The following is a 25,571-nucleotide window of genomic DNA, read 5'->3' as shown; positions in this document are numbered from 1 at the left end:
TCTTTAATTCTAGCCTTCTCTGCTCCACCTTGCTCTTTCTATCCATCTTTCAAACACCACTGACCCAGTGCACGGACGTGTTACGTCATCATTGCCATTGGTAAACTAAAAGGCGTAGGCAGCCCAAGAACAGCGGAAACAGTGTGTGATCAACCCAGTGCTGTGAAAAATAAAAACACCAGAAAAAAAAAAAGTGAACATCAGCGCTAGAGGCCCAAACATCAGACCGGCCCACCGGGAATTTTCCCGGTCCTCCCGATTAGCCACTCTGGGCCTGGTTAGCGCTGTTGGTTGTTTTTGTAATGGAACCACACGCACGCAGAAAACAGTTGGATTACTAAGTTGGATTGTCATTACGGTGACTGTCAACTATAAAACTACCAGCATTTCAGAAAAGTTGTGTTTTCAGTGGCTCCGAGCACCATTGTCAAGTAAACGGAAACAGCCAAAACGTGCGTGCGTGTGTGAGTGATGTAAGCTTAAGTGTCACAGAAGACACTTTTCTCTCCATCTAATAATTATGAAATCAGTAAGTGCAGATAGATTTTGGCACAAACTCAAACCTGACCTCAAAAAAGCTAATTGAAAATATCAAGAAGACAAACTTAAAAATATACAGAACAAACAGAAATGTGTCAAAGCTGCAATAAAAAAAAAAGAAAAGAAAAAAAAGGTACGGCAGCTAAAACCAACACACACACACACACTCACACACACACACACACACACACACACACACACACACACACACACACACACACACACACACACACACACACACACACACTGGCGTGATGTTCGATGTTGAGCTTTTTGTTTTTGTGTTCGCCAGGTCCAGACTGGCTGATTTCCTCAACAACTGCCAGCCATCTCATCTGAGCGCCAGCGGCTGCCTGAAGGACTCCGCAGGTCTCTGCCTCCGAGCCTACGCCGGACTCATAGGTACCAGGGAAAATCTATAACATCTAATTAACTCTTCCCTCCACTTCATCCTGATGAGAGTTAAATCATTCATTCCAAACCTGCATTTCAGCTCTGTCCAGAAAGAACTTGTTCAAGTGGGTGTAGTTCGGGGGGCACGCACGCCGGACTGATAATGACTCTTTCAATGATTTGCAGAGTTTGCAGGTGATTTCCTCAGAGTAACACCATGGGTGACATCCTAAACAGGAGTATTTGAATGGGGGTTTGTGTGTTTCACAGCCTGTTAAAAGAAGAAACTGAATCATGTCTGTACTTACTGCATGTGCCTGAGTTCACATGCAGGGATTGGACGGAGTGATGAGCAACAACAAGCACAAACAGGTGGAGTTGGAACTTGTTTTAAGGAATTTCCAAACAGATTGTAGCAGTCAAGCAAACAGATCTAGATTTATTTTTTTTGCACATTTTTCCTTTAAATTAAACTGAAATATAAACAAACACACTGAAAGAAGAATGTTTTGGGAAACATTATGTCCCAAAGTCACATGTATGTTTGGAAATATGACCGAGCAGAAATGTACGGGGCGAGCAGAAGGTCAGAGCAGAGAATTCTGATGTCATTTTGAAAAGGTTGAAGAGCAGACTTTAACACCGGAGGCAGAACAGCAGCAGTTTGAATGCAGATGATGCTCAGGTTTGAAAAAGTAAAAATTAAAATTAAAATTAAAATTATATATATATGTCCCCCGGCTAGCTCAGTTGGGTTCATGTCCCTCGCTGGGCGCCACCTTCCCGTGGGCTCACCACCTGCAGGAAGGTTCTTAATCGGTGCAATGTGATCTGGGTGACGGTGCTCAGACTGACACCCCCGCCAACCGGAAGAAACGGGCGAGATCGCGAGAGAGAATTCTATATGATTATTAAATAAGTGGAAGCTCATTTTTTTGATTCTATTATTTATGCAGAAGGGGTGGAATTTATTAAGTTGTACTTCTTCCCACTCTTTTTTGGACATGCAACTTTTTCTGATGCTACTTTTTCACTGTTTGTTTGGTGAAATACATTTGGTTAATTTGTGTGAACAGTTGATTTTGATATTTGATTTTGAGTTTGTTGGGAATAAAAAAAAAGAAATGAAATGGCTAAGCCCCACCCACAAATGCAAACTAACTAATAGCATTCACTTACCAACTGCCTGGACTCTGATCAACTGAAGGCAGGAAACAAAGAAGCAGTTTGTCAATAATTAGCTCACACTTTAAGAAACTCTCATCATCTGTCCAAGGATGAAACTAATAATGCAGAAAGCGTGAGTGGAGGGTATGAGAGAGTGTAGAGGAGCAGAAGTCTGAGGATGTGAAGTGAGGAGGGATGACAGGTGACAACAGAGAAGTGTTGAGTGTCTTTCCGCTCTGTGACAGTGATGGATGACTTGTGTGTAAGACTTAAAGCCTGTTTAGAGGAACGAGCCCTTTACACCAGACCAGATAACACATTGTGTGTCTGCAGCCTTTTGTTTCCTGAGAAACACACAAAAGCATATTGGCAGAGGGAAGTTTTTTCACAAACGCTCTGAAAGTGTCCCAGAGGAGCCCGATGAAATATGAGGAACATGTTTTTGTATTAGTATGGAGAAGAATAATCTGCTTCCTGCTGCATCCACTGCTGTCGAGTTTCTCTCAAGGTTTCTCTCTGATGTGGCGTTACACTCACCTGTTCACACTCATGCTCATACTATCCATCACACCTTTGATCTGAAACCACACACAATTTCAAAAGTGATTTGTACTTTATTTCACTGTATTGTATGCATGTACAATTTGCAAAACTACTAAAATGGTAGTAGACCAACTCAAATAGCTAAAATGGCAAAACCACCTTAAACCACAAGGAAAGTTAAAATAAGAAACAAACTGAAATCACTTAAACAGCCGAATCGTATTAAAAGGTTAAAAAACTACATTTAATAAAAGAAGAGATGACTTCGAAATCTAAGGCCCCGTTTACACGACAACGTTTCAGGTGAAAAGGCATCATTTTTGCATTTCCGTATCAGAAAAGTTCCACAATGACACAACAATGTTTGAAAATGGTGTTCGTTTATACAGAAACAGCAGGAATGCATAGTTTTTATATTCATGAGCTGCTTTTGAGGCCCCGTTTACACGACAACGAATTCGAGTGTATCAGCAAAACTTTCTTCACTTTTGGGGGGGTCCGTTTACACGGCACCAGTTAGCGGATCCACTGTATCTGCAAAGTTTTTAATCCGGCTCCCAAAGTGGAAAGATTCTTCCACGGTTGCTATTCCCTCCTGCAGAGACTGATGGAGGCTACAGAACCTGTTACTGCGCATGAGCATCTCTCCCCCTCCCTCCTGCTCATCCAGTTGTAAACAAACATGGCCGACCCGTAGTGGTACGACTCGCGGTCTATATTCTAGTTTTATGGTCCAGATCAGTAGTTTAATAGTTGAGACTCTCCCTGATAGCAGCCGATGTGTCATCAGTCATACGGATGTCGGGTTCTCTCCATTTTCTTCATGTTTATAGTGTTTTGTTCTCTGCACACGTCTGTGTAGTTTCAAGATGAAGAGTTGCAGCTACCCATTTTAGGAAATCTGAAAAGATAAAAATGAGGTGAAAGAGTAAAGATTTCATCTGCTTCTCCTGAAGATTTCTGTGAATGTGAAACCGACTGCTTAGTTTTCACCGGCGGTTTCAAAGCGCTTCACAGCTTTAAACACATTCACACATTCTTACAGCAGTGCTACAAAGAGACTGCTCTTCGTTATAGATCTGTGGCGATTCACACCAAACCCCCCATCAGTTATTCCACTTGTGAACCAACAGCCTGAAGACAACGTTCACCTGAATCCTGTCGAAGTCTGTTTGTCTGCTGCCTTTCCTTTCACATCAATACCAGCTGGTCATCATGTTAGATCAACGTTAACCTTTGTGGTGGGAACTGATTGAAAACATTTATAAATAAAAACAATACACTAAACATTTACACATTTTAAAACTAATGCAAATGTGATACTGTATAATGCGTTTTGATTTTTGCTTTTATTGTAGTGACGCAGATTTTCTCGGCTGGCTCATCACGACTTTTATTTGTGGACTTTATAAGTTGTTTTCTCTATTGTACCTCAAACTTAGTGAACGATCTCCCACATAGCACACCAGTTTATTATCTGTAATGCTGATATATTTGATAACTTTCTCCAGTTTATCACATATCACCTGAGGACTCAGCGCTCCATCTAATCTCTGATTGGAGAGCAGGACAATTACTGTTTACAGCAGATCTTTACCATGTAAACGAGGCTCGATACAGTTAAAGTCCAGATTTAAATGCTCGTTGGTGGGATGCAAACTGAAGGGCAATCTGTTTGCATGAGTGTTTCGTCAAGATCTGAGGACACTACACTGTGAATGAAAACCTTAACGTCAAAACAAATCGACACTCCCATCTCGGTTAAATTGGTGGTAAAACATACTAGAGGTGCTGTACTTTATTTGCCTTATAGTGAGTAGATCCCGTAAAAGAGCACTGACCTGCTTCTGGGACATTTCTAATCACTCGTTTGGATTTGAACTGGTGGTTTGTTTCATGCTAAGCTAACTGATTGCCTCCCAGCTGCTCTCCTGAGGGCAGACATGCAATTTGCAAGGAAAAATGTTTATAAAGTGTTGGGATTAGTGTTGAACCACTTCCTCCTCCAACTTTATAGGTCCCATATTATTCAAAATGTACTTTCTATTGGTTTTCCAACAGTAATATGTGCCTCTACATCCTGTGCATTAGGCCCCAGAAGTGAAGAAAGTCTGTCATCTAACTCATTTGCTCCACTCTTTTGCTATTATGTGCTCATACAGAAGAATCTGAGATTTTCCCTTCATGATGTCATGCAGGGAAACAACCTTCCAGTTGGCAGGAGCTAGTGTTAGCTACTTGGTAGTAGCTGTAACAAAAGATTTGACCAAACTGTACTTTCGTTTCCACTGCGTAGTATGTGCCAGTACACAATATGGGTTTTCAAGCATTCCACTGACAAAAGTTGTGGATAGTACCGAAAGTACTGTACCCAACCGTCACAGTTTTTTGTAATGTCTCTGTTGAGGTACCGAGCACATTGGTACGGGTTCCATAAGGAGGAGCTACAATGCAGCTGTCTGCTGACTGGCAGTGACAATCACCACTCTCAACAAGCCGCAATATTCAAATAGCTCATCGGCTTTGTTATACGGCATTTGTCGGGACAACTATGGATTTCTGTCAGGTTTTTAACATCTATTATTAACAGCAACAAGGGCTAAAGGGTCACCAGTTAACAGGGAAACCACTTAATCTGAACCAGAATGCTCTTTAACCTGAGACAGGCCTGGAGTAGGCCTGAACACACAGACACAGACACAGACACAGACACAGACACAGACACAGACACAGACACAGACACAGACACAGACACAGACACAGACACAGACACAGACACAGACACAGCCTGTTCTCAGTGGAGCACACTAGAGGGACTTTTAGACTGAGATTCAGCACCAAGGCTGATTTGGGGAAATACACTTTGAATATATTGTTGTTGAACTTCTGACACTGATGACACTTCTGATACTTGAAAAACTGTGTTATGTTGGACCTTTAAGTATTCTGGTTGTAATCAGTCTTCTAAATTCTAAAACATCTCATCTGGCATTTGCTTTAAGAAACCTCTCAGATTATCAATCACGTTCTTCTTCAGTCCGCGGTGCAGAAACACATTTTAGGAACCCAGTAGCAGCTTTTAGAGAAGTACTGTGTTGAGTTTCTAACAGGAACATGTCTCCCCTGGTCTGCAGGAACCATCATGACACCGAACTACGTCAGCAACAGTTCTGCAGACGTGTCACTGTGGTGCAACTGTGAGGGCAGTGGGAACCAGTGGCAGGACTGCCAGAGGCTGCAGCGCCTCTTCACCCACAACGCCTGCCTGCGTGAGTCTCCGGCCCAGATTCATGGAGCCCAACACTGGTTCAAAGGGTTTTGGTTCAGATTCTCAAAAACCTCGGTTCAAGAACTCCCACACCTTTTAGAAATACAACCAAAGCAGGGAGGTTGAATATCAGGTTCGAAAGTGAACATTTATTAACTTCAAGGCAGGAGTGTAAACAACCGTCCATCCACAGGTCCATTCTGTTCTCTGGAAATACAAAGAAGACTAAACCAGACGGCTGTTTTTGATGTATAAACTGTCTCTTTAGCCCAGGGGTCTTCAAATCCGGGCCTCAAGAGCCGGTGTCCTGTAAGTTTTAGGTCTCTCACAATTGCAACACATCTGAATACAGTAAGGGGCTCATTATTGAGCTTTTTTACAAGCTTGATTATCGCCTCAACATAACATTAGTCTGAGGTGTTGTGAAACTGGGAGAGAGCCAAAACGTGCAGATAACCGGCTCCTGAGGCCCGGATTTGAAGACCCCTGCTTTAGCCATTAGGGCTTAAACCATGGAAAGTAACATCTCTCAGATTTCAATGAATCTTTGCATTTGTGTCTCTTGATGAATTAAAACCAAAATAAATCTTTTTACATCAAAATTAATTTTGGTTGCCATGGAAACAAGCCACCGTGATTTATGCTATATTTTCGCTCTCGTGCGAATGGCAGCAGTCTGACTTTTTACACTCAGGAACATATACAGAAGGGTTTTCAAAGTAACAACAAACTATACACATCATTGTACTTTCCAGACATAGGTTACTTTATATCAGGATCTAATTTTTCACCCTGAAAATGTTAGTTTTGTTTCATGAAATTTCCCTCTCTTCTGTAAGAATGAGACAAGGCCATTTTCATTGAGCTGCTGGTACTATAGCACTCACTACTGGGCTATACCCATATATTGTGCTTGGAGAAGCACCTGTACTACATAAACAGTTAATAAAATTCTAATTCATCCTGTGTTAAGAGGGAATGCCAACATCATTAAATTTGTAATATTTTAAATATTACGAAATATGTAAAAAAAACAGCCAATTCCATTGAACTGCTGTTGCCAGGGAAAGCACTCCTCCATACCCATATATTGTGTTTAAAGAAACACATCTGTACTACATATGCAGTTCCTAAAATTTGACTTTGTCCTGTAATAACAGGGAATGCCAGCGTCATTAAATTTCCAATATTTTCCATTTTGCAAAAAATTTTGCAAAAATATTATAATTTTTTTCATAAATCTGCTTGCACGGAAAATAAGATGCAAATGACATGTATTTAAGATTTTTGATTATTTTCTATTTTATTTTTTTTATCAGATTTATGATTTTTTTTGCAATAAGTACAATATTCAGACAAAATCATTTCATTATAATACTGCCAACATCATGGGGTTTTCACACAGGCACACAGAGGACAACTATGTGTGGAAAAATATGTTTAACTATTTATTTGTGTAATGTTTTATAAAATTCTACATGTATTTCTATTCACAAGTCACTGCAACTCGTCTCTCGCAAGCAGTGACGTACAGTCAAGGTAGGCAGGGTAAGCAGTGCCTACACAAAGCTGAATTGAAATGAATGAAATAGTAATTTTGCTTATTTGTTTTAATTATAATCTAATCATAATTTATTTTTCAATTTCCGGTTGCTTACAGTACCTATGACTGAAAGTGTCAGCATTTTGTGCTTTTCATAGCCCAAATGACTCAACACCGCTATTTCATGGTGTGGCAGAGAGGCAGCAGAGGTAGCGATATTTTTGGGATCATTATGTTACGTTATGCACGGAAGTGGAGCATGGATGCAATCGTGTGGGCCCCCGCTACTTGCGCTCGGTCTGCAGACGAGCCTTGCGGAGAGGATGGGAAGGCCTTTACTGTGAATTCCACATCCTCTCCCGAAGGCCACACCCTCTTCCGAAGGCCACACTCTCTTCCGAAGGCCACACCCTCTCTCGAAGGCCACATCCTCTCCCGAAGGCCACATCCTCTCTCGAAGGTCACACCCTCTTCCGAAGGCGACATCCGCTCTCGAAGGCCACACCCTCTCATGAATGACACACCCTCTTCCGAAGGCCACACCCTCTTCCGAAGGCCACATCTTCTCCGGAATGCCACACCCTCTCCCGAAGGCCACACCCTCTCCCGAAGGACACACCCTCTTCCGAAGGCCACATCCTCTTCCGAAGGCCACACCCTCTCCCGAAGGTCACACCCTCTTCCGAAGGCCACATCCTCTCTCGAAGGCCACACCCTCTTCCGAAGGCCAAATCCTCTCCCGAAGGTCACACCCTCTTCCGAAGGCCACATCCTCTCTCGAAGGCCACACCCTCTCTCGAAGGTCACACCCTCTTCCGAAGGCCACACTCTCTTCCGAAGGACACACCCTCTCTCGAAGGCCACATCCTCTTCCGAAGGCCACACCCTCTCTCGAAGGTCACACCCTCTTCCGAAGGCCACACTCTCTTCCGAAGGACACACCCTCTCTCGAAGGCCACACTCTCTTCCGAAGGACACACCCTCTCTCGAAGGCCACATCCTCTTCCGAAGGCCACACCCTCTTCCGAAGGCCACATCCTCTCTCAAAGGCCACACCCTCTCTCGAAGGCCACACTCTCTTCCGAAGGACACACCCTCTCTCGAAGGCCACATCCTCTTCCGAAGGCCACACCCTCTTCCGAAGGCCACATCCTCTCTCGAAGGCCACACCCTCTTCCGAAGGCCACGAATGATTGTAGTCTGAGCTCAAGGATCTTGTATTAATATTGAATTTTAGCTGAAAACATCTAAATCTACAACACATTATACTGCACTGTACTGGAGGAAAATGGCTTTCTGGCAGGTAAAATTGCAAGTTAAAATGGTTAATTAGATCTTACACATTCAAATAGTAAATCAGATGAGCACACACACAAGGGCAAGGGTTACAGCTTCTCTCATTAAAAAGAAAAAAACATCTGTTACAAAGTCAATTAAAAACTGCTGCGTGAGCTCGCTCCTCTCACTTTCATTCATTTTGCTATGCTAGGCTAACACATTGAGTATTACTTCAATGTGTTCTAGAATCTAGACTATTTTCAAGCCTTTTCGATGCTGCAACAATTTTTCATTCCTAAACTATCATTTCTTGAGCTTTAGCGGAGCTGTCCCCTGACTATCAGCGTGCTATGTCACTTGCTCTTTGCCCCGCAGCACTCAAGTGTTTAGATGAGTGAGATTGAATAGAAGCCGTCACATTTAAAAGACCTATTGTTATTTTTTTCTAAAGCCTGTTTTAAATGATGTATCTGAAGACCAGATTTAAGAAAACAGATTTACTGTGCCATCATCAGAGATGGCAGGGAGCAGCTCAAAGGGAATATTTGGAAGAAAAAGTGCCACAGTGTGTGCTGTCTGGGTGGCTACCTCCCGCCGTGAAACGCTCAGCGTGAGGCGAACTCTGCCTCTTCACATGCAAGCGACCCACCGCAGCCCGCCATGCAGGGGAAGAAAAAGAAGAAGAAGAACAGGAGGAGCGGGAGGAGCCCTCAAGCTGTCTCTCAATCACGGGAGCTGTCAATATGGCCGTCCGGGCCTGTATGTCCAAACACTAAAGCCCAGATCGATGCGTCAATGCACTTCCCATAAAGCTGCGTAATTTATCAAGCTACCGACAGCTGCAACAATAAAGCTGCCAGGGAGATGTGTTGGTTTATGTCCAACACACACACACACACACACACACACACACACACACACACACACACACACACACACACACACACACACACACACACACACACACACACACACACACACACACACACACACACTGATGAGGCCGTGTCTCCATTTCTCCATGCAGGTAACTCCATCAGCTGGATGGGGAGCCCCGGCCCCCTGCCTGCAGACATCACCCAGCCCCCAGCTCCCCGGCCCTCCCCGCTGGTTCAGGAGGACGACCTGCTGAGCGACAACCACCTGCCCGAGCACAACAACATCGTGAGTACGCCCCAACTCATCATCATTATCATCATCATCACACACACACACACACACACACACACACACACACACACACACACACACACACAAATACACGCACGCACGCACACACACACGCACGCACACACACGCCTCCACGTTTTAAATTACCGCTCAACACTTCTATCCCAAGGCTCTTTCCATTATCTTTGAGCCGTCTTGTTTATTTATCGCAGTGCGTTTTATCTTTTATGGCTCGTTTTCTGTGTCAGCAGTGGGATTCTCAGTTTGGGGGATTATAGCCTGCAAACATCAGGTCGATGTCCTTTAGATCTTCGCAGACCTTTCATGCTGTCGTATATTAGGAACAATAGAATAAAGTAGAGTGATGATCATGGTTGATGATGATGACTGCAATAACATCTGAATAACACTGCTCTTTGTCTCGGCCTTAATCCACATCCACATGAGCCAAAATGATCTTTTTCCTCCTTGGGGTTCTCAAGAAAAAATCCATCCACACGTCACTATGAACACGTGTCAACACGAGGCTTCAAGGCATGTAGTACACATGCCTGGCCTTTAGGGGCGATGTGACTCACCAAACACGCCAAAAACGCAGAGGAAGACGACGACGCAAATAGAAATGGTGGGGGGGGGGGGGGGGGGGGGGGGTTACGTCATCTTTTTTCCACAGATGATCACCACAGATGATCACCTTTGACGCACACGTTGACGTTTAGAATTTCCCCACTCTGAGACCCGTGTTTAAAATAAATACATTTTTGCGATTCTAAAATGCCACCTCATATGGATGATCAGCCAAAAACAGCTCGTTTGCATGAACCGGCGTTCTCGTGTGGACGACCCATTCATTTCTTCATAGTTTTTTCCACAGCATGTTCGTCTGCAGTTTTCATTGGTTTGTTCACTTTATGCTTTTTTTTGTCATTATTCTTTGATTTTGAGTTTTGCCACCTGATATGAAATAATCTGGGCTGTTGAATAATTCAAAGCTAAATGAAAAAACTTTTCAGAATCAATGACAATAAAAAAATGAAAACTTTTCTTGAATATTTAAAGTTTTTGAATTTGTAGAGCATGAACGCATGGAAACACAGTCAGTCTGATTGTGTCTTCTCTGATTCACCCTTTGAAATGATTTAATCCAACAAATCTTTTATTTATCCATTTAAATGTCAACTGCATTTGAGCTCTTTATGAATTATTAAGGGATCACCAACTGATTCTAGTTACATGAATGTGTTTTTCACCTTCAGTGATCCACCCAATGATTAAAACATAAACATGAGCCTGGATCAGCAATTGTCATCCTTCAGGAAATACACCAAAATATTTCCAGCTGGACCAACAGTGACTGATGATGTGGAGCTTCATCGTTGTGCAGTAAAGACCAGATGAAGAGTCAAATCAATAATGATGAACTAAACAACTACAAGCCTCCTTTCAATTGAGTCAATAATCTGGTTTGAACAGAGCAGCTTAGAGCCGCAAAACACCCACAATCCTCCTCTCCTTTAATTTTCCTCCCGTCTATTGACAATTTTTCTATTGTACTTTGGGTGATATGTTTGGTCTATATTCCCTGTTTATTTTTAGTTGTGGGTGATATACACAATGTCTGCATGAGACTGGATATGTGTCAATATCCCATATCCTCATATTGTAAAACACTAAAATACTGCTGATGCCAGTATAGTGCGGAAATGACAGATGCATCAGTGGATCAAAATCACATGTCCACAGGAGCCGTCAATTGCCCGCTTCCCATCCATTGTCTTTGTGAAACGCACCACAGTGCATGCTGAGTGTAGTGTGATGCGTTTCGAGCTGCGTTGTGTCCCCCGGAGCTCATTTGCATGACATTGAATGTAGTCTGTTTTATGCAAATGAGGAACGGGGGAGGGGCAGTCCGAAGCATTGTTAAACTTTGGTAACGCGTCTAAACTGGCTGTAGTGGAACCAAAACAAGGACAGATTCAGCAACTGCACTGCTTCTTTCTCTCCCCAAATGTTTTCAGAAATATTTGTCACCGAACTCTTTTAGTAATAAAAGACAATGCTTGTGATTTGATGTCGCCATAAGGACGCGTTCAGGGTCAGCACTCTGAGGCCCTGTTTACACGACAACGTTTCACATGACAACACCTAATCCGCTGACAAAAAGGAGCGTGTTTACACAGCAGCAGCACACAGAGACAACGATGTAGGTAGTATGCCGGGCCACAGGAGGGCGCTGTTGCTTGATTTTGTAATGAAACTACACAGACGTGTGTGCAGAGAACAAAACACTATAAACGTGAAGAAAATGGAGAGAACCCGACATCCGTATGGACTGATGATGCATCGGATGCTATCAGGGAGAGTCTCAACTATTAAACTACTGATCTGGACCAGAAAACTAGAATATAGACCGCGGGTCTTATCACTACGCGGCCGAAATGTTTGTTTACAACTGGATGAGCAGGAGGGAGGGGGAGAGATGGTCATGCGCAGTAACAGGCTCTGTAGCCTCCATCAGTCTCTGCCGGAGGGAATAACGACCATGAAAGAATCTTTCCACCTTGGGAGCCGGATTAAAAACTTTGCAGATACAGTGCATCCGCTAACTGGTGTCGTGTAAACGGACCCCCCAAAAGTGAAGAAAGCTTTGCGGATACACTCGAATTCGTTGTCGTGTAAACGGGGCCTGAGCCGCGCCACATGCTACATGCTACATGCTAACGAGTTTCAGGTCTCACACAGCAGTGATGCTCCATGCTCCTTATGAATAAAGTATAACTGATACACTCACTCACAACGAGCTGGACCGTGTAGCAGCATAATGCAGCCTGAGTTCCCCGGCAGTGTGTAGGTAAACACTGCTCTGTCCTGTACACAAGCGTTGGGGTTGAAAGAAATCCTCTTTTCAAATGCGATGTGTTTCCATGCAAGAAATTTTTTGATTCCACTGTGTGTTTTGTATGTACAGCAGGACTGAAAATAAATCTTAATTTAACTTTGATTTAATCTGAAAAGTAATCAAAGGATTTAGTTGTTCTTGCTAGGAATCATGTTATTGACATAGGATACAGCTGAGCATGGCATAATGTTTTATTAAATGAAATACACAAAACTGAAAACATTTGCGTTTGCATGAAGAAAATTCAACATTTATAGATGTGAAATCTTACATCATATGCTTGAAAATTACATTTATATATAGTTTTTGACTTTTCCATCTTAACTATGAGATGGAGTAATGACATCTAGTTTATTTGTCCTGTGGTGGATCCAAAAGGTTTTAACTTGTTTGTTGCTTTGGGGGCAGATATATTGGAAGGTACAGGTGATATCATATTATAGCAGCAGATAGGTACTGCAGAGCTGCAGCCTATTGGTCACTTTCTTTCCTAAATTACTTGAATTTTGTCAGACTCTTGACATTTTAATTTAAAAGAAGTTAAAAAAAGAAGCTAAAGTTGCTTTCCAAGAAATACAACCAGTCCATTCAAGTAATTATTGTCCCATCATTTCCAAACAGAAGGGCTTTGAAGAGCAGCTCATAACTTAGTAAACACAGAAACTTCATAAAATCTGATCTCACCATCACTTTTATTCTTTGTGGAAAAAGCTCCCTGAGAAATATTTCTGTCACATAAAACTCTCTCCTGCAGGTTTCTGGAGTTCCGTTTAATATTAAGTCCCAGTTTGAAGGAAATGTGAGAGACTTTTAGTCTCGCTAATCACACATTAATAAAGTCGATCACAGCTGTTCACACTGACTCGATACACACATCCAAGCAGCTTAAACAAGCCGGGTTTCCTCCTGCTATGGAAAGTAGATGGCAGCAAAAGTGACGTGTTGATTTATTTAGTAATGGAGGTGGCAGCAATGGTTGGATTGATCAGACAGTCCATCATGGACTGTTGTCGTCCTCAGGGGAAGGTCAGAGCCCCCCCCGGCTGCTCCGGGTCAACACAATAGTGAGTCAGCATGTGATTGGAAGATCAGAGGAGTAGCTCGGGGGCAAAAGTTATCAAAGCACTTTGGCAAGCCTTCAAAAGACTCCACAGAGTGTGTATGATTCAACAAGCGCAGTGTTTTTTTTTAAAGTCTGCTCAAGTCCAGATGATGAGACAGACTTCATCAGTGCAGGTTGACTTATTCCCAACTCCAAACAGATGTGAGGTTCTGATACCGCTGGATCTGCTCCGACACTGCAAATGTGGCCCAGGAATAGAAGCTATTATAAATACATTATCAGTGGTTAGGCATCATTATGCAAGCATCACTTTTCTCTTGCAGTTTTATTAAGTGATGCAAGATTTTTAGCACTTTAGTCCAGACAGAATGGAGCATTATTCTTCCTATTAGTGCAATTATCAGCCAATCAGGTTGCAGCAGGTTAACGAGAATCAGTGATTTTGGTAATATCACATTACACACCTGAGAGGCAGAAAACTAACTAAATAAGACAGGCTTACGACCTAGTAATAGAAATGGTATTTCGTCCGCCTCCAGCTGTTGCATTGTGGTAAAAACAAATTGTCCTTGCATGTTGTGGAAATAAAAACTATCACATTAGATTGATCAGGAATGTTTCCCCCTGATCCAACAGCTTCCCCTGGCCATGCAAATAAACCAGTGGAAAGGTTTCTACTGGCTCTGAGGGTGTTTTCACACCAGGAGCACCTTCCTCACCACGTCTTCCTCACTACTTCTTCCTTTCTACTTCTTCCTTTCTACTTCTTCCTCTCTACTTCTTCCTCACCACGTTTTCTTTCTACTTCTTCCTCATTACTTCTTCCTCTCTATGTCTTCCTCACCACTTCTTCCTCTCTACTTCTTCCTTTCTACTTCTTCCTCATTACTTCTTCCTCACTACTTCTTCCTCTCTACTTCTTCCTCTCTACTTCTTCCTCACCACTTCTTCCTCTCTACTTCTTCCTCATTACTTCTTTCCTTCTACTTCTTCCTCACTACTTCTTCCTCACCACTTCTTCCTTTCTATTTCTTCCTCACCACTTCTTTCTCAATACTTCTTGCTCATCCCTTCTTCCTTATTACTTTTTGCTCGTCACTTCTTCCTCACTACTTCTTCCTCACTATTTCTTCCTCATGACTCCACATCTGCCCACTTCTCAAATGTTTTCCTTTTGTGTCGGTTTCTGTGGATTTGTGCTGTTAGCTTTCTTTGTTAACTACACAAAATGCATTTCGCTCTAGGTCACGTCCTCTCTCTTATGGACTTTCTCTGAAACAAACTCTGGTCTGGACCAAGCAGTGCTCTTGTGAAAGCACCCTTAGATTTCATTTTAGCAGTTTTAGGCCCCATTTATACATTTTCAAATGAAAATGGAAAACTTTTGCGGCATTTTCTGTGTCTGTTTACATGACAACAATGCTTGGAGTCACTGAAAACACAATTTATTGTGAACGCTTCGACTCCATCTTTGCGGATACAGAGAAAATTACAACTTTTCCGAAAAGCTGCTACTGGTCATGAACTAAAATGTTTCCTTTGTTTTCACTTTAGTTGAGAACTCTGTCAACTTGTTTGGTTATTGGTATAACACCTACTAACTGAGCTTCTGGCCTTTTAACTATGAGAATGAAATTCATACAAAGGCAGCAGACAGCAGCAACAGGTACACATTTGTTTGCTCACAGATCTTAACAAACAAGTGAGATTCAAGAAGACAATAGCCGATATAAATCACAGTTAAGTCCTTTATTCTGTCCCAATGTTGTTACCATAAAATCACACACAAGTAAAAGCCAGACAACCATCAGATAAGGAAACCTGCAGAAGTAGAGCCGGTTCAAATATCCGAAGGGAAAACACAAAAAAGCTGGAAAGTTAGTAGACCAAATGATCTGGCAACAAGATGCTGGATATACACATGAGGGAAGAAAAGCAAATTAGACACAGGTGGTAACAATTAAGGGCAGAGCACAAGAAACAAAGACTTCACACCTGAAATTAGATGGACGTGACTGATGCAATCAAGACATGGAAATAGACAGAAATGTGAAAAAATAAATACAGCACGGGTCATTTTCTGGAGCAAGTGAGAAAATACTTCTGCATTTTGTTTATGATGCAATTTAATTCCATTTTAATTAAATTTTATTCCTATAGCAATACAGTCATCTGTGAAGTCACTTTTACAGACAAAAACCAACATTTCAGTTCTACATAAGAAAGTAAAGCAGGCGGTGGAAAGAAAAAATTATAATTTTAACATGAAGGAACTTGCAGAACCAGACTTGGAGATGGAGACTTTCTGCAGAACCAGACTTAATACCAATTCATCCTCCATAAGAACAAGAAGAAAGTTTGGTACTCCAAGGTCCACCGGAGGGTGGACTTATGTGATGCCCCTGAACGCATCACTCAAAGCTGTCAGCTCCTGCAGTTAAAACTTGCAGTTCAAACCAGAACAGCTCGGACGCAAACTTTCTGTTTTATTACTGAAACAGTTCAGCAAAATTATTTCTGAAAACATTTGAAACAAGAAATAAGCTGTGCATTTGAAAATCTAAAACGGCACTTCAGAAGTGTGCCTGCCGTGAGGGGGCGTGGCCTGCGAGTTCGACACCTTCTTCAGAGTATGAACAGTCCTGCTGAAAAAGCTTTTTTTTTTGAAAGCTGGCTGATGCCAATGGCCAAACCTTTCTTCTTGTTCTTATGGGTTCTTATGGGAGTATGCAGGGACCTTTATTAAAGGTGGAAACTTTCTGCAGAACTGGACTCAGTGGTGGAGACTTTCTGAAGAACCAGACTCAGAGGAGGAAACTTTCTGCTGTTCTGCTTGAGGGTTCTTTGATAGAAGGAGAGAAAATGAGAAGACAGACAGACAGATTGCGTCCATCAGAAGGGACCTGTGCTACAAACTGCACAATACCTAAATACATTTAACATTTTTCGTAAAGATTACAGTCAGTCTAGGTTAAAGGTTCGTGATGTGTGGAAGTCAGACTGGTAGGTCCACATTTTGCCAATGACATTGTCTTTGCCAACGTAGAACAATCTTAAATCGAGTGTCACTTGAAAGTACATGCCATGCCGCTTTCTGAAGAGGACGTTTATGTCCTCATGGGGCAGGTATCAGTGGTAAATCAACACTGTGAACGTAAACAGAACCTAAAAGGAGCTTGTGTTGATCAATTGAGATGAGCTAGTTGACTGACGTCTTTCACTGGAGGGGTCAACAAGTGTACCAACTAAAACCATGACATCTCACCACTCACTGAAAATGTTCTGGTTTAAGAAACTATTATATTTTTCACGTCATGGCTCGATTGGGAGACGGCCGGTCTACCAATCGGAAGGTTGCAGGTTCGATTGCCATCTCTGCTTGCCTTCATGCCGAAATGTCCTTGGGTAAGGCACTGAACCACAAACTGCCTGTGTGAATGCAGTGTGGGAGTGAGTGGTTGGTGGTGGTTGGAGGGGCTGATGGCGCAGTTTCACTTCCTTCAGTCTGCCCCAGGGCAGCTGTGGCTACATATGTAGTTTACCACCATCGAGTATGGAGGGAATGAATAATGCAATGTAAAATGCTTTGAGTGTCTAGAGAAATGCTATATAAAACCCATGCATTATTATTATTATTTAACTTGTATTCTGTCATCAAGGACAGGATTTTTCATTGTTTGCTTCTCCGAACAATAACTGGGAGTTGGGAGTTTGCAACCATCTATTAGTTTTTAATTTGACTTCCAAAATAAAACTGTCCAATAACAGATGAAACCCACCAGAATTTCACACATCTGTAAAATGACCCTCCAAGTCCCATCAAAAACACACAGTACTATTGAAAAACTAGAAATGGTGCAGAAGCCTTCACTGATTGCATATGTTTGGCAATTCTACAAGCATAAAATTAAAATAAATCAAGTTTTTCTTGTCTTTAGTGGGATGTGGAGCAAGTTGTACCCCTCTCTGTCTATGTTCTTGGATGAGGTTAGATCCATCTCATTGGTTCAGTAAAAGGTGTTACTAAAATATTGAGAGCTGAGGCTGTGTTGCCATACAGTATTATGTTGCTGGTATAAGTAGCTGTCTTCACAAACGAACCTGCTATCATTTATTCATAAATTACCCCCAACCTGAGGATAGGATGAGTAAAGATCTGACAGCAGATGACAAGTTATGAACTGTTTTTCACTGCAGACAGATGAGCAAGGCATTAAAATGTAAGTGCACCTGGATATTAAAGGGAATAATAGAGAGCACACTGATTGTTCTCTTTGATGTTACATCCAAAACCTGCCAGGTACTCCTGCTTCCTTCCACAGTGGAACGATGTGCTCGTCAGGTCAGCTGGCGACTCTCCGATGTTCCTCAGTATGAATGGAAGATCATTCAACAGTCTGTCTCTGTTACAGAACCCCGTGATTGGTATACTTTGCCCTGCCGTTTGCTCAAAGTCAGAACTGGTTTTAAAGCAATGGTTCCTAACCGAGGGCCTGGGATACCAATGGGGGAACCCCAGAGACTATTTTGACGTCTCCTTCATTTGTATGTGCTACAGCATTTGACTTCACTGTAATGGTTTGGCAAATCACTGATCCCAAGAGTTTCACCGCCTTCCTTAGATGGGAAACTAAATGAATTAATGGTTAGTTGGCTGCAAATGCTAGTAGACGCTACCACGTACTTACTTCAAGCTTTGCAAAACTGCATGCTAAGTTGGCCTCTCTTTCTGAGCCACGGCCACGTCCATATTCTCCTTCTGCATTTTGGGGGTATTTCTCTCCAAACACATACAGTAAACGCCACAACGGAGTCGAGTCATGTCGTTGTAGGCTGCGATTCAGCTTGTAATTTCATCATGTAATCTGCACACAGCAAACTTTATGCTGTGGCCCAAAGTTTATGACAGTGGCTATCTGTAAACTTAAAATAGCCTTTAGAGGTGTACCAGTCAAGATGGGACTCTGAGCTTGACCCAGAACTTGCTGGAAAGATTATTCTTCTTGCTTGGTTTAAGATCTGGATGTCCATCCAGATGAGAGAGAAGTCCTGTAGGTGAGGACACGAACTTTTGAGTTTATTTACTGTCAATATTGCTCAAATGACCTCAAGCAGATTAAACAAGAAAGACAGATGGATGGATGGATGGATGGATGGATGGATGGATGGATGGATGGATGGATGGATGGATGGAGGGGTGGTTTAAGATTAATCCTTAAATAACTTCTAAACTTCCCCAAGGACAATAGAAGACTGAATCCAACCAGGAATTTTGATTTTTGATTTTGATTTTAGGAGGCACATTTTGTGTTAAAAATGGATGGAACAAAATGTTTCACGGAACATCGTGGACAAAGTCAAGGTACTGACAGTCGAGTGATCTCTGAGTTCTCAATAAACACGTTTTGTTGCTCTTTGGAGCTCATCAGGTGGAAGGCGAACAGATCAGGTGCAGACCTCAACCGTACACAAACAAAAGCCCAAAAGTGTCCCGACTGTGTCCGTTTAATTTGTCTCCCCCAGCCAATCAAGCTTCACACGGTGTGTGGCACACTGACAAGTGCTGGCCCTGAAGTGTTTTGATTCTAGTCCTGTTGGACTATGTCTGAGTGTGCTAGCCCAGTAATGCGCACACACACACACACACACACACACACACACACACACACACACACACACACACACACACACACACACACACACACTCAGACATGCTGAAATGTGTTGAAAACACATATGTTTTGAGAGCCTGAGCTCCTGGCTGCCCTTGCCCAGTGCTGACCATTAAACGTGGTCCAATCCAATCGTGGTTCTGGCTAACTGTAACCTTGGCCAGACCACAATCTGCCATGGCTGCAGCTCCCTGGCTCCCAGCATGCCTCGCTGCCAGAGATAATCTGGGCCGGCAGACAAGAGGGGATTCCAACTCTCTCTCACTCTCTCGTCTTCAGTTGCCCTCCTCCGCTCGCTCTCTCTCTCGCGCCTTTTCTGTGTCCGTCTGCGTCTCTCTCCCAGTGAGCGGATTAGATGAGGTGTTGGTTGGAAGCAGTGCATCAGTCAGGATTCATTACTATGAATTTATTCATGCCCATATGTCTCCCCACCGTGTCTTTCTCTTTCCCCAAATCTCCCCCTCTTCTCTGCCTAGTCTTTATCCCTCTGTCCTTCCCTCAGTTGCTCCATCCTTCTTTGTTTTCTTTTACTTCTTCATCCTTGTCTTTCTGTTCTCGCCTCATTCCATCTCACATGCTCGAGCCTTCGCTGCGCCACCCCACCCAGCCCCAAATCCATACCTGCTCCACATCTCCTCATCCGTCTGTCACTCAGCTGCTCGTCTTGTCTCTCCGCGGAGCTTTCGCTTGTTTCTCTAAAGTGATTTTTCCAGAATTTGAAAGGTTTCACTTCAAAAAGCTGAGTATCCGCTCTGGCAGGAGGAGAAAAGAAAAATATCCCATTTAGAAGCACAGATGACTGCTCTTTGTTTTAAATGTTCCATTTCCACAGAGGGGGCAATCAAATCAGTGGTGAGGTGGGGTTTTAATGCCAATTTGAATACCAGCAGCCTCGTCAGCTCCTCATTGTTTTGATACAGTCAGAAGACTCACAGCATTACACAACTTCCTCTTTTTTTTAATCTTTTTTCATGCTTTACAGAGCAGAACATGAAGTTTTATATATTGGGAAGTGGAACCTTGTTTCAGTGTTAAACGTTGTCTGTTGGTTAATAGAAAGTTTGATACTTCAGTTATGTGCAAGAAGATTAAGTCAGACTTTCTGGATCACCTTGGGGGAAGTCATTCTCTGCATTCAACCTGTTCAAAGTTAACCCTAACTATTCAAATGATGCGCAGCGGGCGGTCACAGTGGGTGTTGCTTGGAGCCACAGTTGGATTCTCCAACCCTTTGGCTACCAATTGCTCACAAAACACATAAGCTATTGGGATTGGGATGAATCAGTTGACAGTTTCAATCAGATGGTTGCAGGTTCAATCTCCCATCTGTCCACTTGTCAAAATGTCCTAGTGCGAAGCATTTAACCCCTAATTGCTCCAAGTGGATGGATTCAGAAGCTTGCATGGCAGCGATTGGTGTGTGGATGTTTCAAACGTTGTAAAGTGCTTTGAGAGGTTTGTTAATTCATAGGAAAAAATTAACTCCATATTGAATTCTGGGAAACAAATGGCTGAATACAGATTTCACTACTGTTAGATAACCCACATCCTATTCCTTTATAAATGCGAGTAAAAACTATTCTTGTCTATGCTGCACATTGCAATGACATGTAAAAAGATTAGACCCTCTCAGATAACTCCAACCCCAATTTTAACCCTAACCCATAATCCTAACCACCCCAACCCCAACCCTAATTCTAATCCCTAACCCTAACCTTAAACCTTAATCATTACCCTAATCCTAACATGTAGCCCTAATCCCTAATCCTATCCTAATCCCTCACAGCGCTCTTATTAGAGCACTGCACCTTTATCTAAACCCAACAATCTAACTCTATTCCTAACAACTAAACCTAATCAGAACCATAATCCATCGTACCTGCCACACTTGTTTCTTTTATTGTGAAGTATTGAGTTAGCAACAGACAAAACATTCAGTTTAATATGTGTTTTATTAAAATACGTATTATTTTTACCCACATTTATTTTTTATTTTTTTTTACATTTTTGCAATAAGTTGTTATAATAAAAAATTTATCAAATAAAAATGATAAAAGCCTTTTCTGAAGGCTGTTGAGGCTAGAAAATTGAAAGTCTTTGTACATTAACCCAAAGATGGAACTACAAGTCTTTAAGTAAAAGCACTGTCTAAAGGTAAGAGCTGGATTTGTGCCTAACACGTGGTAATGTGCTGTTTCATTGTGTAACAGAGAAATTGAATTGAAATTGTTCATTGCGATTACATATGGCAAGGTTGGAATACCACAAGTAGATGTTAAAGAGCATATTTAAACATTTTAAATAACAGCTGATATGTATTTAGTGAAACCTCCACAGGTACTCCACCAAGTGTCCACATTGAGTGAAACTATTTCCTGGAGCGGCCTTTTCAAAAACACTTCTTAAATGCATCTTTTTCAGGCTGAAACCTTCTATCATGCTGTGCAGATCTTCTTTCCATTGTCAGACATTGTCAGTACACTTGAGAGCAACTGTATGGAGCTGGAAGGAAAGAAAACCTGGACATAGAGTGGCTCCAATAAGAGAAGTCAACGCAGCATACTCCACTTCAATTATTTTCAGAGAAATATTAAGCATGTTCTTCAGGCTCTCTCTGTCCCTCACCAAGAAGTTGCAAAGCAGCAGATCAAAAGACAGGTCAGCAAAGTCTCAAAGGGAGTAGAGTGTGTGATGTGGAGGAGAGATGAAGCTGAGAATGACGCTTCTCTCTCGGCCGGACACATTTAATGTTTCCACATCTCACTTCAGCTCAATCAGACGCAGACGCTCATTCGGATCCATGTCACCGCTAATAAAAACTTCTCTCGTCGTGTTACTTTCTAAAAGGGGGACGAGCCTCGCTGTGATGCATTCCTGCAGCCCCGAGCTAACGGCCCTGTTTACACCCGCTGCAACTGTCACACTCCATGATGAAAAGTTAAGAATGAGTGGAGCGACACACGTTAAAAAATGTAAACTGCACGGAACAAGAGGCGGTATTTCAGAGAAACGATAGAGCGCCATCCTTATTATCAGCACAACAACAGTCTGCACACAATAAGCGGGCTCGGGCCCTGGGCGGCTCCAGATGTTGGCGCATATCATTGGAGATGAACAGCTGGGCGTGCTCAACACTAACAACACCCGTAACACTGCAGAGACCCATTCTCATCAATGCTGCTGATCAAAAGAAGTCTTTTCATTGCACATCAACACTTGACTCATTCACAGGCTTTCAACACGCCAACCTCAAAATAAAGCAAAAACACATCGAAGTATTAAAATAAAAATCCACCAGCATCTATTTAAGACCTTTCTCTAATGTAGATTTGTTTGCAGGCTTTTGAATTAATAATAATAATAATAATAATAATAATAATAATAATAATAATAATAATAATAATAATAATAATAATAATAATAATAATAATAATGACCTTATTTAATCAGACAGAGCACAGGCATTCAACAACTGGTGCAAATCCAACCGTTTCTTCCCACCGCAACTGTTTATTATGACTTTTCAGCTTTTCTTTCAATGTGTTTATTATATTTAGTGAAATAGTTTTTTTTCTTTAAAAAATCTCCAAAAAAGTGAAAAGATGTCTCAAACTGAAGTTGTAATGATTTATAATCACAGTATCTATAGGTTTTCTTCACGGCACATTGTACTAGTGCTCGTGAAAGCTCAGCAACGTTGCTTACTTCTACACAAGAGAGCACGAGCAATATGCTCTGTTTGGAGACTCCTCTATTAATGAGAATGACAAAAGTAAGATGGACTGTGAATTATGTGCTGACAAAATGATCAAGAGGAGGAGAAAAATATTTTGTACAACACCAGCAACTTAATCAGCGGACACATTTGGACCAGGAGAGTTAGTCTGATGTTGCTCATGAGTTTAACTGCTTAGCATGTAACTATGAGCCATGCTACAAGTTACATGCTCCATGCTAAAGAGTTCACATGCCAACGATGCTACATGCTAAACATATTTAAAGTATGACCGATACATTCATTAACAGTAAGCCATGTCCCTCGATCAACAGTACGCGTAGTGCACTGCGCTATGTGTACTGGAGACTTTCAGACTGTTGGAGATGAGCGTGGCGATGACAGAGAGGTGTGCGGATGTTGTTTACCTTAGTACTTGTAAGTATTTGTACTATGTGATTATGCATCCCTACTAAATTGCCCTTTTACCTCGTCTGACTACCAGTTAAAAACTGCTGCTCTGATCAATTTTTAGAAGTTAGACTGATATTCAAACTGATATTCAAACTGAATTTTTGAATATCTTATTTATATTTTAAAGTATGTCTTGGTTCTCTTGGCTGATCCATCCACCCCACCATCCTCCTCTGCTGCCTCTGTTATCCTGAGCCAAACTTTACGAACTGAAGGTGAACTGTATGTAAACCAGTTTGCAGCCCTGTGGAACGCCCCTGACTCTTCCATATGGACTGTGTCTCCTCCCTGACAGGTCGTGGAGAGCGAGGAGGAGGAAAGAGTGACGCAAACGGAGGTGGGAGTGGAGGACAATGAAAGTGACCAGTTTGATGTCATCTCACTGTACTCGGAGAGAGCCACCGTGTCCAACCTGGGCTCCACCGGAACCGGGGCGGCTTCTTCCCTCAACACCCACCCTGCTGCACCCATACTGCTGCTCCTCCTGCTCCTGTCGGCCTCCCTCAGCTGGGGCTAGAACAGACACACACACACACACACACACACACACACACACACACACACACACACACACACACACACACACACACACACACACACACACACACCCGCACACACACACACACACACACACACACACACACACACACACACACACACACCCGCACACACACACACACACACACACACACACACACACACACACACACACACACACACACACACACACACACACACACACACACACACACAAACACACACACACACACACACACAATGGACCTGCCAACAATCCTGGACTGGTTGCTATAAAACGATGAGAAGCAGAGTGAAGAAATGGACTTCACGTGTCGTCAGTGGCGTCCCTCTGACAGTCCTCTGTCCCGGCTGCTTCTTCCCTCCAGTCTCTCATTCAGATGCACTTTGTTGGGGCGATGGAGCTGCAGTGGGCTGTTGCTGTTCTGTGATTACAGGAAAAGCTCCTCATGGTAGAGTGTAACATGTTGTCATCTAGCAGTTACTGTTCCTCGCATCAGTTCACTCACCGACTGAAGCTGATGTTACATTTGGACAACATGTTCTCATTTGAGTTCAGCTAAAACGCATTATTAAGACAACGCTTAATTCAAACTTTTCAAACAAGTTGTTATGCTTACAAAAGTTACTATGTGGGTTTATGAGGTGCTACATCCTGTATGCACCACAGCCAACAGATGGACACATCAGGAAAATCATGTGCGAGTTGAATTACTTGAAACAGCTTTCTTTTTCCTTCATGTTACAGATCTTCACTATAGCATAAAATAAATCACACTTACAGGATAATAACTTTTTTCAGCGGAGTTGGAATTGTAATTATATTAATAATCAAAACCAAGCAGAAAACACTCTTGAATTTGTACCAAAAATGAATTGAAATATAATTAGTACCAATGAGGAATCATCTACTATAAAAATATAAAAGAAAACTTGAATGTGTGTTATTATGAAATGTCATAAATGTCAACTACCACAGCTAACTAGTGGCCGTTAATAACTAAACTGCATAAATAGTCCAATGGTAGCTATGCTAATACAAAAAAATTTGATGAAACTGCAAAATGGATGGCTTAAATTGACAAGCACATAGATATGAATTCGAATTTTTTTTCCAATTTTTATTCTGGAATGAGAACATTAATTAACCATCCACAAACTGCTAATGCTGAAGGTCTGCGATTAGCATGCAAAATTTAACTATTTTCATTTTTCAAACCACTATGTTTTAACATACTTTGCAAATCAGGCTAAAATGTATTTTATGATGCATATATTCATGGAAGAATTAACCAGTGGCCTTTTTTTA

General features: G+C 42.1%; 1 protein-coding gene across 1 annotated transcript in view; it reads left to right on the top strand.

Annotated features, from left to right (window-relative positions):
- The window catches only part of LOC308111293 (GDNF family receptor alpha-4-like), a gene marked incomplete at its 5' end in the record, with an annotated part of 44,770 nt that extends 19,647 nt beyond the window's left edge, over nt 1-25,123 (top strand). Inside the window, 4 exons of the mRNA XM_080466155.1 lie at nt 833-942; nt 5,778-5,912; nt 9,760-9,896; nt 24,021-25,123. Of these exons, the coding sequence (XP_080322281.1) occupies nt 833-942; nt 5,778-5,912; nt 9,760-9,896; nt 24,021-24,242 (604 nt within the window). The 3' untranslated portion in view covers nt 24,243-25,123. The remainder of the gene's footprint in view (nt 1-832; nt 943-5,777; nt 5,913-9,759; nt 9,897-24,020) is intronic.
- Between the last annotated feature and the right edge of the window lie 448 nt (nt 25,124-25,571).

This window comes from Lipophrys pholis (assembly GCF_963383615.2).
Source record: "Lipophrys pholis genome assembly, chromosome: 6".
Classification (NCBI taxonomy): Eukaryota; Metazoa; Chordata; class Actinopteri; order Blenniiformes; family Blenniidae; genus Lipophrys; species Lipophrys pholis.
This window is presented reverse-complemented; position numbering and strand designations above follow the sequence as displayed.